The sequence below is a fragment of the Epinephelus moara genome, chromosome 9, assembly GCF_006386435.1.
Source record: "Epinephelus moara isolate mb chromosome 9, YSFRI_EMoa_1.0, whole genome shotgun sequence".
Lineage (NCBI taxonomy): Eukaryota > Metazoa > Chordata > Actinopteri > Perciformes > Serranidae > Epinephelus > Epinephelus moara.
In genome coordinates, this window is record NC_065514.1 from 26,119,457 (window position 1) to 26,137,048 (window position 17,592).

The 17,592-nt window shown below is 40.6% G+C and overlaps 1 protein-coding gene and 1 long non-coding RNA gene across 2 annotated transcripts in view; both read left to right on the plus strand.

Moving 5' to 3' along the window:
- The first annotated feature begins 4,981 nt into the window (after positions 1-4,981).
- itga1 (integrin, alpha 1) overlaps positions 4,982-17,592 on the plus strand; it is a 63,409-nt gene continuing 50,798 nt past the window's right edge. The window contains exon 1 of the mRNA XM_050052545.1: positions 4,982-5,283. Coding sequence (XP_049908502.1) covers positions 5,238-5,283 — 46 coding nt within the window. The 5' untranslated portion in view covers positions 4,982-5,237. The remainder of the gene's footprint in view (positions 5,284-17,592) is intronic.
- LOC126395238 (uncharacterized) lies at positions 15,413-17,099 on the plus strand. Its single transcript, XR_007570424.1, has 2 exons — positions 15,413-15,852; positions 16,637-17,099. It is a non-coding gene; the product is annotated as an uncharacterized LOC126395238 (long non-coding RNA).

A 17,592-nucleotide genomic window follows, 5' to 3' on the forward strand; every position in this document is an offset into this window, starting at 1 on the left:
AATGAGGAAGGTTACAACATGATATACTGTATGTAGAGTAAATAACTCATTCTGCTTGCTAGCTGATGAAATGATCTTCATGTTTGTAGTTCTTTGTATATATGACATTCACAATATTTACACACGGAACCGGAGAAGGATAATGGTGGTGGTGCTATTTACTTATATAAATGGATACACGCATGTATGTGTGTGTGTTCGAGTTTGTGTTTGTAGTGACACAAACATACATGGGTCTAGTAACGATTGTCTGACGTTTCATGTAACCAGTACAAAACCAATTGCAGGGTAAAAAGCAACATAATATAAACGAAGGCTGAGAAGCACATTTAAAACAAGGAAAACAAAAAAAGCAGACACTAATATGAGACACAAGCAGTGAGTGTGCTCAAGGAAATCTCGGTAATTGTAGTTTCTAGATGGTGGTTGGTTGCTAAGTGATCGCCAGGGTGTTACAGCAGACGTGTACAGCAGTAGATGGTGATTAAATTGTGGCTGAAAGGGAGTTTCAAGGCAGAAAAAAAGTGAAATCGGCATGCTGTTCTTTGCTTCCACAGTCACTTACGTTTTACAAGACTGCCCTCTCAAGAAGAATGACAGAAACAGTTGTTTTAGAGCAAGTTTCCTAGAACGACATGTGAATATTTCCAAAGTCGTTTAACAGACCATAACGGGGTTCCTATGACTCCGTGAAATCCTTGACAGTTTGTGAATTTTAGGGGGGAAAAAACATAATTAAATGTTTTTGAAAATAGAAATAGACAGTGCTTGAATTTATGTAGTTTGTAAAAGAATGCCATTTGAAGTTAGTTTGATATTCTTTTAAATAAACAGTAAATTGGCTACATTCTGCTGTCTGCACGTGTCTCCTGCAGTTGTGTCATTGTGCCACGCTGCCTCGACAATGATTGAAGTCGAATGGTGCAGATTAGGCAGAGGTGAGAAAGCAATGATAAGTGAATCTGTGTCTTCAACCATGCCATGTTTGTTCCTTGAATTTGTGAATTTGATGTATTTGGCCATGGAAAGTCCTTGAATTTGATGTTCCGGAAGGTTTAGGAGCTCTGAAATTATATATTGAGCGACAGCATGTGTAGAAAGGAGGATGGGTTAACAAAACATGGAACTTTAACATGAGCGGCCGCTGTTTGTTTCTTCTTTCCAACTGACAGGCGACATTGTTTTTCTTTTTAAAAGCATGACTACGATTGTTCCACATGTTCATTATTGTATCCATGACGCAGACGGTCCCCTAACATTAACAAAGTAGTCATTTTCACTCAAACCATGATCTTTCCCTAAATATAACCAAGTCGTTTGGTGCCTAAATCCAACCAAACCTTAACCATAGTGTTGTCACGTTATAAAACAGATGTATTTTTTCCTACACAGATTAGTAACCATTTTTGAAGGCACAGAGAAATGGTGTTGTCTGGGTGATTAGAAAACACTGTATCGTTCAAGAAGTCATGAGCAAATGCTGCATGTTGTCACCTAATGTGAAGGACTTATTTTTTTATCCATTGCATACATGACACAAAACAGCACTAACTATACATGACATGATATCTATAAATATCTAAGAATGATGACAATCTGCAAAAGCCATCGGATACAGCACACGCCAACCATGTGTGCGTATTCAGAAAACAGTGAAGTAATAACCGGAACTTAAATCAGTGATGATCAAGAGTTAGACAACACCCCAAAGAGAAAAGAAAAAGATAACAAGAAGCACTGAAATATCTGTGTCCATCACCTTTTAAAGAGTTGGGGGTTGTAATGGTCGCTGTTGTAGAAATTCTGCAAAGTTCTCCTAAAATGGTCGGCTACTGGTTACCAGTGGTTGCTAGGATGCCAGCAGATATTTGCAAGGTAAATACTGCTGAATGCGACGGTGTTAAGATGTGGTTTCCATACTTGTAATAACCACTAGGAGGTTGATACCAGCGGTTTTCTCCTCAGTAGTTTGATGTGCTGTAAACCTGTCATCAGAGGATTTGTAGGTTCTACCCGTGAACTACTTCAAGATGTTTCTAATAACACCGTACTAGTGCAAAATTGCTAAACTTCAGATAATTTCACAGCTCTATTACAGGATGATTGAGAGGACTGTGAAAGTACTGCAGGATATCATCTTTAAGTGAACCTCCTAGCACTGTTTTTTACATTATGGGGTAACACTGCACTTGTGTTGATAGTAATCAGGGAGCTCTGGCCCCCTCTGAACTAATTTTGTCGGCCACCCTTCCTATAGTAATCCTGTGATAATCTTAGTGGGATTTTTGCGTCCTCTCCAGCTGTGTGTGTCTGGAATTGGCACCACTTTTCAGACTACGTGTAACCCTGCACTTTATGTGGCGATGTAAATCATCAGGGGCTGAATTAGTGGGCCTGAATGGCTTGTTCATTCCAGCACTGAACTGAGCTACTGCTAAAGACAAGTAGTGGAACAAATCACTCACATTTGCTTTTTTCATCCTAAAAAAACCTGATTTTGATATTTGTTTTGTTGCCAGGTAACGATGCCAATAATTGACTTAACAACATTACAGAATGACTGAGTTTGTAGCGGCTGTGGTTAATTCTGCCCACGTTGGCAGCAGAGAGTCTGCTCCGAAATCTACTGGATATTGTTCTGACTTCTTACAACAGCTACAAGATGCTGCAAGATACCAGAGGGCATCACAGGCATCAGAAAAAGTCAAATCAGATAATGCTATTACATACTGTCACTGTATATGTTAAAAAATCAAATGTTGAGACATTAACCAAGTCTTCTACCTTAATTTAAATAAACACGGTATTTACATTTACTCCTTTTTTTAATTTTTACACTTACAAGTATAACACATTAGAAATTATACCATGTTGTGCATTTCAAACTGTACTGTATATACAGTATTGTGCATACTGCAAAGTATATGGTAATGGGAAACAATTTGGATTAGGTAATTATACTGGCAGGTGAAAAACATCTTTCAGGTGCTACTAACACAGATGGTATGGCTTTAAACTTCTTTATAATACAGTATAGCGGACCTAACTTTCAACACAAAACCACAGCTGGTAAATGAGAGTGGACCTCTGGGAAATGATATGGAAGACTGAGTGCCCGAGGGATATAAGAGAAAGTTTATTACTGTTATTGGAGAGTAAAGCCAACAGTGTTAACAATCTGCTCTGCAGTTCTTTGAGTTTGTTCACCAGCATTCTTAGGTTTTCAGTTTTGTTATTCAGTTAAAATGATTTTGATTACAAATATGTGTTTATAATTAAAGGAAAAAACAACTTTTCTTTCACATAAAAGTCATTTTCACACACGAAATCTGGCAAAACTGTCCAGAATTATGATGCACTTCTACCAACCCATTCATCAGAATAAATGTTGGTATTGTACCATGGATATTTAACATTTGTACAGTATTATGTAACACATATGTCAAAACTTTACGTGTCTTTATGTTTCAACAATGTAGTGGTCAATGTGTGGTTACGTTCAGGCAAAAAAAAACAAAGAAACAAAACACTTGGTTATGGTTACCACAGTGCACAGTCACAGTAATGGCTGGGAATGCTGCAGCTGTCTCCGTAAAAAGCAACTCACTTTGGTGGCACAATCACTGCTAGAAATGATGCTGATGTCTCCCAAAAAATCCAACCCTATTTTGGTGGCACATATACTGCTGGAATTGCTGCTGCAATCTTGATAAAAACACCCACTTTGGTGGTGAAATCGCAGCTGGAAATGCAGATGATGTCTTGCTAAAAAAACTTTTTTGGTTGCACAACTGCCACTGGAATTGCTGCTGCTGTCTTACTAAAACTACCCACTTTTGGTAGCACAAACACAACTGGAAATGCTGCCTTTGTCTCGCTAAAAAACACCCAGTTTGGTGGTGCAAGCTGTTGGAAGTTACACTGATGTCTGGCAAAGAAACACCCTGTCTTTTGTGGCACAGCTACGGCTGGAAATGCTGCTGCTCTCTTGCTAAAAACACTCTGTTTTGGTGGCACAATTGCCACTGGAAATGCAGCTCGTGTCTTGCTAAGAAGCAGCTCACTTTGGTGGCACAATCACGGCTGTAAATTATGCTGATGTCTCACAAAAAAACATCATTGTGGTGGCACAGCTACTGCTGGAAGTGCTGCCAATGTCTCGCTAAAATACACCCAGGTTTGTGGTACAAGCTGCTGGAAATTACGCTGATGTCTTGCAAAAAAACACCCTGTTTTGGTGGCACAATTCCTGCTGGAAATGCTGCTACTGTCTTGCTAAAGACACGCACTTTTGGTGGTGAAATTGATACTGGAAATGCAGCTGATGTCTTGCTAAAAAGCAGCTCACTTTGGTGGCACAAGCTGCTGGACATTACTCTAATGTCACAAAAAAACACTGTTTTGGTGGCCCAATCACTGCTGGAAATGCAGCTGATGTCTTGCTAAAAAGCAGTATAACTGGATATATTGTTTGGTGATCTAGAACAGATACTGCAGTTGCCTGCTGCTTGGCAGGTGGCCATGCACCATCCACATTCTCCACGTCTCAGTGACAAAGTCAGCTAATATAAATGTAATCAGAACTACATCCCTTTGATATTAGATATCATTATATATATGATAGGTATGAAATGTACAAATGTAATGTGGTTTTACAGACGCGTACAATGTCTTGGGCCTTTTTCACTCCATAGCATTCTTTAATACATGCAATGATAATGTGTCTTTAATGCTGTTGTAATAAATCTAAGTTTACAGTTATTAAGATGAAGGATCAGCTGTCTCAGGCGCAATCCTGTACTCTGGTCGAATTGTTTCATGTCTGACAGTGTGTATTCCGGTCTCCAGACATCACTGACTGCTAAGATTTTCCCATGGACTGGCAGACCGAGCCCCCACAAATGTAGCTTATAAGGTCCTGTGTAATGAGTGAACTCCTTACAACGCTCCCACCCGCCTTCCTCCTCCTCCTTCTCCTCCTCCGTGATTCTGTCTGTCCTACTCTGCTCAGCAGACGCGAGACACGCAATGGAACAGAGCTCATCCCGGGTGGTGGAGTCAGTTTGAACTAGGACCTCAGACAGTTAAACTGTGGATGCTGCAGCACAGGAAATGCCTTGTGGACTGTTGTTGGCCATTTAGCGATCTGACTTCTCTGGGGATCTCTTGTTTATCTGAGAGAGTGGCGAAAAGTCCGCGGAATAATTGAAGCTACAGGACATCTACAGCGCGCCGGGATGCTCGGGTTAAGTCATTTCACTTTGACAACAGCGGCAGTTGTTGGTGAGTAAAAACTTATGAGGAACTGTGCGTTTGTGCTGATTATCAGATGAAACAATGAGTGACAGCCGCCTTTTTTACCGCGTCAGGGTCTCCAGCGCATCTTTTACGCACACGCTGGACAGCGGCTTAGATCATGGCAGCCTGCATAATTGAAGACTGAGCGACTAAAAGCATCCATTAGGTGTGTCACTCACATCGCCTGCGAGCCCATTAAAAGGTGGTGGCACCGCGGTGTCCTCGTAAACTGCCCCTAAATACTTTCCGTCCGTATTGCCCAGATGTCATTTATTCTGACTGAGGGAAACCACACAGCACTTAATTGTTTCTACGTGCAGCAGCATGATATTAGAAGCATGGCATTGCCTCATATAATCGAGACATTACAGTCAGTCAAACTACTGTATGGTGCTCTAATTGAATGACGCGCATGTCTAGTGTTTACGCTCCAGTGCCAGGACTTCCAAGTAAGTATTGTTGCGTCTGAGGAAACATTTCTGCTATGACATGTAGTTTTGTCATGTTTCTGCAGAATCTGAGTATCTGCAAAGCATTAGTCATGTGAAATTGTGTCAGATCCTATGACAAACCAACCCCCTGAACGCATCATTGGATGAATACAAGGAGGGCTGATTTTAACAAAACATCCATGACAATTAGATTTTAATTTGAAGGAGATGAAAAGTGAGATACATATTGTATTAACACCGGCTTTAAGAGGCAGCGAGGCTCTAATGGATATCTGTGTTGGTATTATAGGGTCCCACTGGTGGTGCTGTGCTCTCAAGTTCAGCTCCAGAGTAGCAGCAGTGACTTAACTTCTAGGTCATGTACCAAGTAGTTCAAACATGATGGAAAGCCCCTGCAGAGTTGAGCGAAAGATCAATCCCTCTGAGTTTGAAGGAGAGAAAAAAAAGAGAAGTAGAAAAAAGAAGAGGAGAGAGCAAAGTAAACAGTGCATATCTCTCTTTAATTACCAGATTCCTACGCTTACATGTGATGCTGACTTGTGATGCTCATTAGAGAATTGAGTTAGAGATGAGGATTGTGTGTGTGTGTGTGTGTGTGAGGGATCAGCAGAAGCTCAATCATTACCATCACATCAAGAAAGTCAGGTTTACTCTCATGTCCAATCCCACACACTCCTGCTGGTGCTGAGTCTGAGCCGTTGGAGTATGGCTTTAGTTGGGTTACACAGGGGTAGAAGCTATCTGTTTTGAGTCCATACAGGGAAATCCCGTGTTGTGCTATCGGAGCTGCCTCAGAGGCCCACATGTGGTTATTGTAGTGGCAGCATTTAATCTGTATAAATTCCTAACGGAGATGGGGATACAGGTGGTTTGAGTTTGGCACTGCAGAGGAGGAGAGGGGCATCTGGCTTCAATCAGTATGTGTCAGACCGGAGTGACCGAGCTTACTAAGGACGTGAACAGCATGAACATCTAGGCTTGAGACTACTGTAGGGATGCAACTAATGATTATTTAAGTTAATTCATGTTTTTACTAACTAAATGTCAGGAAGAAGCATGAAAAAAAAAACCTTCACATCTCCTCAGAACTCAAGATGATGTCAGATAAAAAGGGCAATTCAAAATCATAATCTTGGGCTCTTGGGAACATTAAAAAATATTTCATTTACGGTGATTTAGAAGAGGAAAGAGGAAGATAAGCTGCTTGATAAATGACTTTAACAGTTTATTGCTTATCAGTGTTATTGTCAATTAAGGCTGCAAGTATGTGTAATTTCATCATACATTAATCTGCAGATTATTTCCTTCATTAATCAATGAATGATTTCCTTCCATCCATCTATTGTCGGTAACTGCTCATCCTTGTAAGGGTCACCAGAGAAGCTGGAGCCTATCCCAGCTGACACTGGGCGAGAGGCGGGGTACACTAGACAGGTCCCCAGACTACCACAGGGCTGACACATAGAGACAGACAACCACTCATGTTCACATTCACACCTACAGACGCTTTAAATTAACCAGGTAACCTAACCTGCACGTCTTTGGACTGTGGGAGGAAGCTGGAGACCCTGAAGAAAACCTACGCTGACATGGGAATGAGAACATACAAACTTCACACAGAAGTGCCCAAGCTGGCCAGCGAACCCTCTCGCTGTGAGGCAACAGTGCTAACCACTACACCACCGTGAAGTCAAGATATTGCCAAATGCAATATCCAAATTGCAGGACCAACAATTTTTTGATAAAGGCAAAAAGTGTCACAATATAGTATCATAAATGTAGCATTGTGGTTCTAAAGAGACGCCCCGGCCTACAAATCATATTCCAGATGTAAGGGAACATGCTTGCTTGGTACAGACCTTAGCAAAAATCACATAATCATCCATTTTATGTATTTTTCAGTGAATATAAAATGCAAAAATGACCTTTTCCCACTAAAATTGCGAGTCATATCACAATCCCAATATCTGTCAATATAATCGCAATGTCCCTAAAACCCTAAACCCAAAAATGGCCATCACAGTTTCCTGCAAAGCCAAATGTTAACATTATTAAGTTACTTGTTTTATCCAAAATTCAAATATATTCACTATACTGACATAAGACAGAACATTCAGAAGCTGGAAGGAGAGATTGTTTGCAAACTTATGATTGAAAAATTAGGATTAATCAGCTATCAAAATACGTAGTTTTTTGTATTATTAATGGACTGCTCCTTTCAGCTGGACTTGAGACTTTCTGTCTCTCCTCTCTCTCTGTCTTTGTTTTGCCTGTGAGTGATTCAAGCTGAAGCTGTTTATCTGAGCCCCTTCAGAATGCATTGAATGCATCGCAGAGATCACACATGATAAAACGTTTGCCATATGTGACAAACAGCCATAGGACATTTTGAAGTTCATATGGTTCTTTAACATACTAGGAGCTCCCCATTCAACGGGTTTGTCACACAGCCGGAGTATAGACTGCATGTTCCTCTTATTTAGGAATGTATCTAACTTCTTTGTTGCTACGTCTGCTGCAAAGATGGAGAGGAGAGGTGAGGGGTTAGTTGAACACAAACTGACTTAGACTGCTCAGCATTCCTACAAGAACCTTATTCCCTATAGTTTCCCATATCTCAGATTTGGGAATTCGTCTTTTCTCAACATTTTTATGAGCATGTGGAATGCTGCAGGAGATGACCAGAGTCAATGGTTAATTCATTGAAAGCTGTAAGGTCGAGAGATATGAGTCTTCAGACATTAAAGCTCTGAATTGAATTTATGAGCCTGAGTAGTGAACCCGGCCTCGGTCATTAGCAATAAGTCTCCTCCACCTCCTCTACTATCTCTATTATCATTTGAATCAGCTCACTCCCTTGGTCGAGGCAATCAGCACTAATTTGACATAAACTGTCTGCTGGCAGCAGCAGACAGATTCACTGGGATGGATGTGACTAAGATGTGATTGCTACTTTTGCATCTTTAATGTGTTCACTTTTAGCATGCAAATTTTTTAATCAGCTAAGTGTAACTATTGTCTGAAGTTGTTCCACTACCACTGAGCACTTTGAAGGTGTTAAAGGAAGTTAAGTTTATTGTGCTGGCTTCTGTTGGCTACATAGTAACAAGGTCAGACACCTGTCTGACACCATAACATCTCCTCCTCCACTGAGACTGACACTGCAGACACATGAATTTGGGCTGGAATATATCAGTAACTATTGGATGGATTGATAACACATTTTGCGCAAACTGATTTTTTTCAGTACAGAACAGGGCATTTACCAGCACTCCAGATGCCCAGAATTCATTGAATACATTCAGTAAGTAACATAGGAAGTAAGAATAAATGTGCAAAATCATGTCATACTTTCTCCAGATGACAAACACAATCATGCGTCCTGTCAGTGAAAGATCATGTGCTCACGTGTGTGACAGCAGCGGCATCCTAGCATAAAAAAATACTTTCGGAGCTTTAAAAATAAATGATTAGAAAAAAAGTCACAGCCTCCATCTCTACTGAGATACGACCGGATTTGTCAGCATGTTTTTCTCATAAGTGTTTTGCCTTATGGTTTGTGCTATATCTGATGTGGTAGATGTGCAGGTTTTCACACTTAAGGGTCTCTGCAACACTTGGTTTACATTGCAAGTCTGAGTGTGTGTGTGACTGTGATAAATGGACTGGAGTTCACAGTGTTCTTTAAGCATTTTCATCTCTGTCAGATATATCAGATAAAGTGGTAATAAAGATGCCATACAGTATGAAATGCAGGAAGAATGCAGTTTTCAGTGCTGATGAGCTTGGGTTATCTCAGCCATCTGTTGGAGTTATTCATTAAACCAAATTGTTCGCTCTCTGGATGCCAACAAAACAGAGAGGCGGTCAGGTCAAGTTAGGAGGTCTCAGAGGTCAGAGGCTTGAAATAAGGAGAGGAAACTGTGCTGAAAGACGGAGGGGACACAGATCTTTGGCTCTCTGGTGACAAACAGGACGATAGAGAGATACAGAGATACAGTCACCTGTGACACTTCCTGTCTATCTTGGCAAAGGGGAGATAGAAAGAAAACAGGAAGATAGGTCCTTCTCCTGACTTGAGAGAGCTGGGGCTTCAAAGAAATGAGTAATCAGAAGCACAAAACACATAAAGATAGGGCATGTGAGGACAGGAAGAGTCATTTCACAGTTCACAATAGCCATGTTGCAGTGTTGAAAGTTATGGAGCAGTTTCAGTTTCTTTAGTAGGCATCCGTTACATTGATCCTGATTTTGAAACACTAAAATTTGTGCTGGTTTATAAGTAAAAGTTGTGCTTCTGCAACAGTGATAGTGTCTCTGTAGCATGGACACCATACATCATCACCACCATCAAACTGAAACTGTGTGGTTTGCCAGGTGCAAATACATGTAGTTGTTTTGGGTCTGTCAGTGCAACCAATAAGCTACACTTTCAATTAGAGGTCTGTCAGCTGGCATTTGCTTGTGGGAAGCACAAGCACAAAACCCAAATGACAGTAATGCATTAATGACTTCTGGTTTACATTTAAGCAAGTAGGAAATTGGCTGAAACTATTAACGATATCGAACGTCTTGATTGAAAAGTCTGTGAGTGAAAGTCTAGCTACAAATGCTGTTGTGACTGTTTAGTATTTATTAGGTCATTTAGTCAGTTAAAAAAAAGATGTGGCTGCTGCTAGCCTTCTCCAAGCTATGAACAACTCAAACTTCCAACTTCACAAAAGTAAGTGAGGATTTGCAACATTTCTTTTTCCTATGTGTTGTAAACTGAATGTCGTTGGGTTTTACAGTTTATCTGAAAACAATCAGGCAACTTCAAAGTGTCATCTTGGGATTAAGAAAATTTTAATTGGCATTTTCCGCTATTTTCTGACATTTTATAGAACAAACAACAGAATGAAATGAATCATTGTTTGCAGCCTTGTATAAGTAATTGGTGGTCTGACGTATTCTCATAGAACGGTTCATATGATAGCCTACAAATTAGTGCCCCATGAATGAAGCTACGTCCTTAAGGTGCAGTTACATGATTAACGTAAAGTTTCGGACGTTAGGTTTAGGCAAGTAAGGTTACCGGGGTTAGGTTTAGGAAAAGAAACATGGCGAGGATGTACCTTAAAATAACTCAAAGTTCACTCGACGTTCACACGGTTCCGAACACTACTCCAGGGCAAAGTCATGGGTGAAAGCCCAGGTTTTTGTGACCCAACCTGCCTCCTTACATGACTACACGGGACTGTCCCATCAGTGAATTGGTCACGTGATCTCAGCCTTTTAGAATATGTGGGATATGTATGAATTTGGGTGCATTACTTTTCGTAGGACCACATTCGAACGGTTTGTGAGAATAGCCTATTTCCATTCATGGTAACGACAGACTCTTTCAAAGCTAAGCCTATTTGTATTTATTAGAATGATTTGTGTGTAATTTGTTATAGAGAAGGTCAACATTTAATTCAAATACTTAGCTTAATTTGGCATTTTTAGTTGTACTGTGCTGATCAGGTCAGTATCACATGACGTTCATTTAAATAAGGAGAAGCTTGTGCATCATGGGTGCATGCAGAGGTGACAAATGTCAAAGTCAAGCTGATCACACAGGAAGTTGCATTCTGTGGGTAAATGTGAAACAGAGAAGCATATATTTCCTTTAAGAACTGTGATAGTCAAATTAAGGTTCAAAGATTTACCCTCAAGCCTGTGAAACCACAAATGCCACCCACATGACTTGTTTCCAGACTCTGCTGCCTCAGCCTACTACATATGTGTCACTGCTGTCTCTGCAGCATGTGGCAGCCAGGAAACTATTATTTGCAGAGTGAAAGATGTTCACAGTAAAACTGATGTATTCTATAACAGCGGTCTTTACTGGCACCGGTCCATTTTGCCTTTTACTCCCAAGTCTTGTCATTCAGCTTGGCATGAGCGCTAGTCTGTGACAAATCATCTCAATAGACTCATTTTGAAACATTGCTTTTGTATGTTCTGTGACTTTATTGGAAAGCCTATCGTATAGATAAAAACAGGAAATATAGGGGGTGGGGTTGGGGTTGAAAATGGGCGAAAACATCAATACGTATTGTCATCTTAAGGATATGTCATTATATTAAAACTCCCAAGGTACATCTGTGTGGACTGACGCCAGGCAGACAGTGGCACGTAGCCAAGAAAAAGACAATGAGGATATTTACTGACATCGTCCCATATCGGTTGCAGAATTGAATTGAACTAAAATTGTATCATGGCAGAATTTGTGATACAAGCAAATACTATATCATTGTCCAAAGAACAGATATAATATTGTATCAAAATGAAGCTTGTGATTTACACCCCTGCTTATTTGCAGGCGGAATGCTATGCAACATGAAAAATAGAAATGAACAAAGACAAAATCTACATTTTCTCCAATGACTCTGCCAAAAGGAAACCAGAAGCTGTGCATTGTCCAGAGCTGACACTTGATTATATATGAAAAAAGTGCTGATATATAAACAAATGTGGATGAGGCGTAAATCAGCCTGGTTTATTTAAAGCTTTGCAGGTTTGCATAATTCTAACCTACTAAAGCAGTTAAAGTTGGTATAACTATAACCAAGATGGTGAACATATGAACATCAGCATGTTAATATCCTCATTGTGAGCATGTTAGCATACTCTGTTCTACTCTTTGTGAACTTCAGTGACTTTTCATCTCCAAAACATTCAGTTTGTTCAGCACTTAGTTTTATCTTTGAACAGTTTGGTTTTCTTTGCATGGAAGCCCATAGGGGACATTATTAAAATGAAAACTTAAACATATATATATATACAATTCAATTCAAAATACTAGCATTATAATTTTCCAAATATATATGTTTTATTTGAGTAAAAAACGCAATAAATCAACGCAGCTGCAGAGCGGAAGAGTGACCATGCCCCCAGTGACACTAGAGCTGGAGCCTGTCAGAGGCAACTCTGCGGTTGATTTAATTTGTAAAACTACAGAAGTAACAGTACCCAGAACCACATTCAATCATTCCACAATCAGAAACCATGGATTAGGAGAACCACCTGGGATGCCATATATCCACTCACTCACAATTATAAATCAGCAGCCTACAATGTAAGAAGAGCAGTCAGAAGGCAAAATGGGACTATATTTCAGCTGAAGGGATTGCATTTCACTGTAGTTTTGCCTTGTATGATTTCATGTGACAAATCATTCATTCATTTATTTATCAATTGATCATTTAATACAGTCCCCTATGGGCCTCCATATTCACATTAAGCACTACAGTCTCACAAAGCAGCTAGTGTGGCTGTAGGCCTTTATTCTTGTTACAGTATCATTTGTAAATAAATAGAGGTAAAAAAATAATGCCTCTCATACGTGTATGAAAGTTGACTGTCAGTAACACAAACCCGGGTTGGGCTGTGCCACAGAACTGAGTCATCATTGAATCATTATGTACTGTCTGCTGCCATCGCTGCAGACGGGGGAAGTGAGAGAGAAATAAAAAGGAAACTTGTGGGTTGCCAAGGTGATGCTCGTGCCAAACTTTTTCTGCCCTGTGACTGCAAATCTGAAGTGATCTCAACAAGGGTTATGGTTTTAGCAGTAACATGCTGAATTTAGCTTTCCCTCTGTCATTCTTGAAAATTGGGGGAAATAATGAAGATGTTTTGAATGATTTGCTCGTTTATGGTTGTAAATGTAAAACGTTTACATGTTTTGTCAGACATTAACTGTGCCGTTTGCCTGTAAGCCTGTTATTCTTGCTGTATTTGAATAATAGGGACTATCTACACGCAGTCTTTGAAAACCTAATCTTCCCATAAGTGGCCCCTAAGCTCAAAAACACACCAGATAGCAAGATAAGTGCAGAATAATCCCAGAACTTCACCCAACAACATACACACACTCTGAAAAGAAACTGATATCTCTCATATAAGAGCTTCATATAAGCAAAACACCCGTGAAGGTGCGACATCGCTTGTCGTTTCAGCTTACATGGGTCTTAACCTCCGATGAAGGTCAAGCCACACACAGACACACACGCACATGTATAAACACACGCTGAACACATAAAAGTGTTCTACATGTGTTTCACACTTCATCACTTGTCACCACTTTTCCTCAGGTTGGTACAATTCTGATATTTTGAGGAGCATCCTCTTGACCCCGTGAAGATCCGGTATAATTGTTTCCATGCTGAAGAAATATTGAAGATTTGTGTGAAATACTTCAAGAAGGATTAAGACTGACTGACTAACATTTAGCGTCTACGAACTGCACCAGCACTTTTATCAAACATTATCTCAGCAGCAGTTACATTTTTATCAGTTGTTTATAGGAGTTTATACCTCCATATCGCTTCCATCAGCCCATTACAAGCCTACAAAAGTTTGTGTATGCTGAGGTATTTTTCGGTCATGTGACCTCTGGCATTACACACTCGAGAGGCATCAGGGGCAAAGAGGAGGGCGGAGGAGGAGAAAGCAGGGCAGACAGCAAGGCAAAGGGGAAAGTGTAGGGGAGGTCGTTGGAGAGTCGATAAGGAGTCCGAAGGGAGGTCCATTTCAGAGAATTTGTTGTGGGAGGAGATTTCATTATCCACAGTTTGAACAAAAACAAGAAGAGGAGTGAAAAGCAGAGGTTAAAGGGAGAGCAGACAACCACTGCTTCTGTTTTTCATACAGAGAAGTGGGTTAGTCATCTTTGCTGCTTCTTTATTTTATATTACAGTGGTCACCAAGTTCTCATTGCTAAATAGGTTGTTTGTCAGTGCCCCCCACAGTGTTTCATGTTTGTTCCCACAGTATTTTCTGCACTGCCGCCTCTTCAGCTGAGTGGTTGTGTGGTTTAGTGTAGGTGGCTAAGGTTGGTTTCACACCTAAATTGTTTAGTGAGGCTGAAACAAACTCGGGTCCGTTTGCCTGTTTGATTTTGTTCAGTATAGGGTTGAGAATGTTATCAAGTGACAAAGCAGCTGCACTGAAATGACCAAAAAAGGGACGGTCATTTGTAGTGGGAAAGCAAAACAGACCAACGAGGACTATGTAATAGCACTTATGTGATTGCAGCATTAGTTCAAAAAGCTAAATTACTGTTACTTCATGCTGATGCTGATCGTATGCATTCCTGCAACATGATAGTGTTCCAGCAGCATTAGTTTGTCTTTAATCTTCCTGTCCACTTAAGAAACAGGAATGTGTCGCATTGTGTAGATTGACCAAGTGGCAACCTCTGGGCTGAAAAATGAAGCCGAGTGTTCTGTGGCAAAGACTGCAGTTCTTAGAATGGCCACTTGAGGCTGGCTCCAGAAGCCAGTCAATACCTAAATGCCCAACTTTACAGCAGAAATAAACATGTTTACAGCCTGGTACAAAAACAGTTTTAGTTGCTATAGTTCATTTTGCCCTTCATGACTTTCATCATTTTTATTTTTATATAACTAACCTGTTTACGTTTTATTAAAGCTTAAAGTTACACATGATTAAAGAGGACATGAAACACTAAACATAGTTATCATAATTTAAAGAGAGTCTCTCACCCTAAAAAGATAATTTTATTTTTAAACACTGAAAATGAAAGGAATCTCAAAATCCTGTCATTTAAGTTCAGCTGTTAAAACAAAGGGCGGCGCCATGTCTGTTGTGTCGCCGGACGTGACGTCACCGGAGTGGTTGTCAAGCTAGCGATCGCAGTGAAGTGAAGACAGTGGAGTATTTCTGAACCGGGTTGAGCACCACACTTTTTGACAATGGAGGAAGACGAACTGGAGAGGCCTGTTGAGTCTGTGACAAGCCCCATTGCCTATGCATATGAGCCTATAAGGCGTGGGAATTGAGCAGTGGTACGGGAGGAAGAAGTGGTTGAGCCGGTGATTTGGGGTCAAGGGCGTGTCGGCAACATTACGTGGTGTCAGTGTGGCGATGCCCACTGTGCCAGAGTCCATTTGGTGCCAGGAGGCTGGTCTGGACCATCTTCTCCATGACCACCCCTGCATCACCATGGTGCGCTCATTCAGCACCCTGTGCCGGGAGGTGGACGTGTTGGAGGTAGCGATGCTTTCGCTGAGGGATGTCAGAGCTGAGACGCTGCAGCGCCCGTCACCAGCAGGTAAGTCAAGCTAGCTGTAACCGCGGGCGAATGACTCAGTAACCGTATGCAGTAAAGAAAACAAATGCATGCACTACGGTGTTGGCCAGGAATATGAACAATGTTTCCATGTGCTGTTTGTTTACATACAGTTGTTGTCTGACCGAAACGTCTTTGTTTATGTCGTTTCTCCGGTACTAATTGCTAGCTAACCCATAGCGTTAGCTAGTTGACGCTAACAGCTATTAGCTATCAATGCTGGTACCTAACGTTAGTTCGCCGGTTCACATAGCTGACTATGTTACATATTGCTACTGGTGAACGAGCCAGTTAGATGCGGAACATGTCTGAGAGGCCTGACATAACAATATAATGCCACATGAATGCTTTCTATACGTAGTTTGTTTACATCGTGTTGTGCAGCACGTTATGAAACCAACGTTTGGGAAACCGCTGTCAAAACACCGTGACGCAGACAGTTTGATGTCAGACATTCAGACGGGTTCATCCTCAATAACTTTTGAGTGAGATGAGCAATACACAGTTGACGTATATTCTGGAATCTGAAAGGAATGATTCAATATTTTGTACTTTGTAGGTGATATAGAATAATACATAGAAGTGGATATGAAGCAAGGCTCAAGTTAACATAAATTACCAAATGGATTTCCACTCTCACACTCTAACAAGTGGACACATATAAAAGAAAAAAGACGCCCTGTTATATCTTTCCTGACAACAAACAACTTGTTTATGATCTTAAAAAATTGAGACAAATCTAACCAATACATTTCTTTTCCATCAGTCTCTTTAGGTTGACTGCCTACAGACAGTTTACCCTCTGGGCCAGGGGCCATTTGGGAAGGAAGAACCGGGTCCCGATTCCAGCCTGTGTGGCCTGGCCTTCCACAGATGTACAGTATGAGTGGTCATTGTTTATGACCTGGTTGGTAAGTATGTCATCTGTCAAAGTGCCTGTGCAAATGTACTGCTTATTGTCTCCCTCTTCTGTATCCTGTTGAAATGGATCGGTCTGGGTGCCGACACTGACTGTCAGGGTGTGCACACTGCCTGTCACCTGCTCTATCTCCTCACTGATGTCAGCCTCTGGGAATTTGCTGCTGGCCACCAGTTGCATGCATGCCTGCCTAACCTGTTAACACAAATGTACACTTTTTAGGTACCCAAATGATGTTATCAGCCTTAACATGAAAGACTTTGTACTTACATCCTGACTACTGATTTATTAAAGATTCATATACCCTAAACACTTTTTGTTGTGTTTTTATTCTTTTGATAACCATGCATAGAAAACTATCCAATGTATCCTCTGATTTGTTTCAGTGATGGTTGGGTGTAATTGGTTTTGGTTCAATGTCCATACCAGTTCTGGCTGTAGTGCTTGTTGAATCAATATAATTATTTGGTGTTTTATTATCATAAGATTAATGTGTGTAAACACTGGGGATGTTTGCTTTGCTTCTGAGGGACATTAAACAAAATTAACAAAATTATAATGTTAATATCACATTTCTTGTAGGAGCCTGGGTACAGAATGTAGCAGCCAGAATCATATGTCATAATGTCACCAGTTCTTTTCCTCACTGACTTATTTTCTTTTCTACAGTTGTACTAGTTATTATTTTGTGACTATCAAAAGTATCAATGTACAGTTATTTCTAATGTCCATGGAGAATCATGCACCTCACTACATTAGCAATGTCCTCCTGATTTGCACTAATGTACAATGTGTTTTTACTA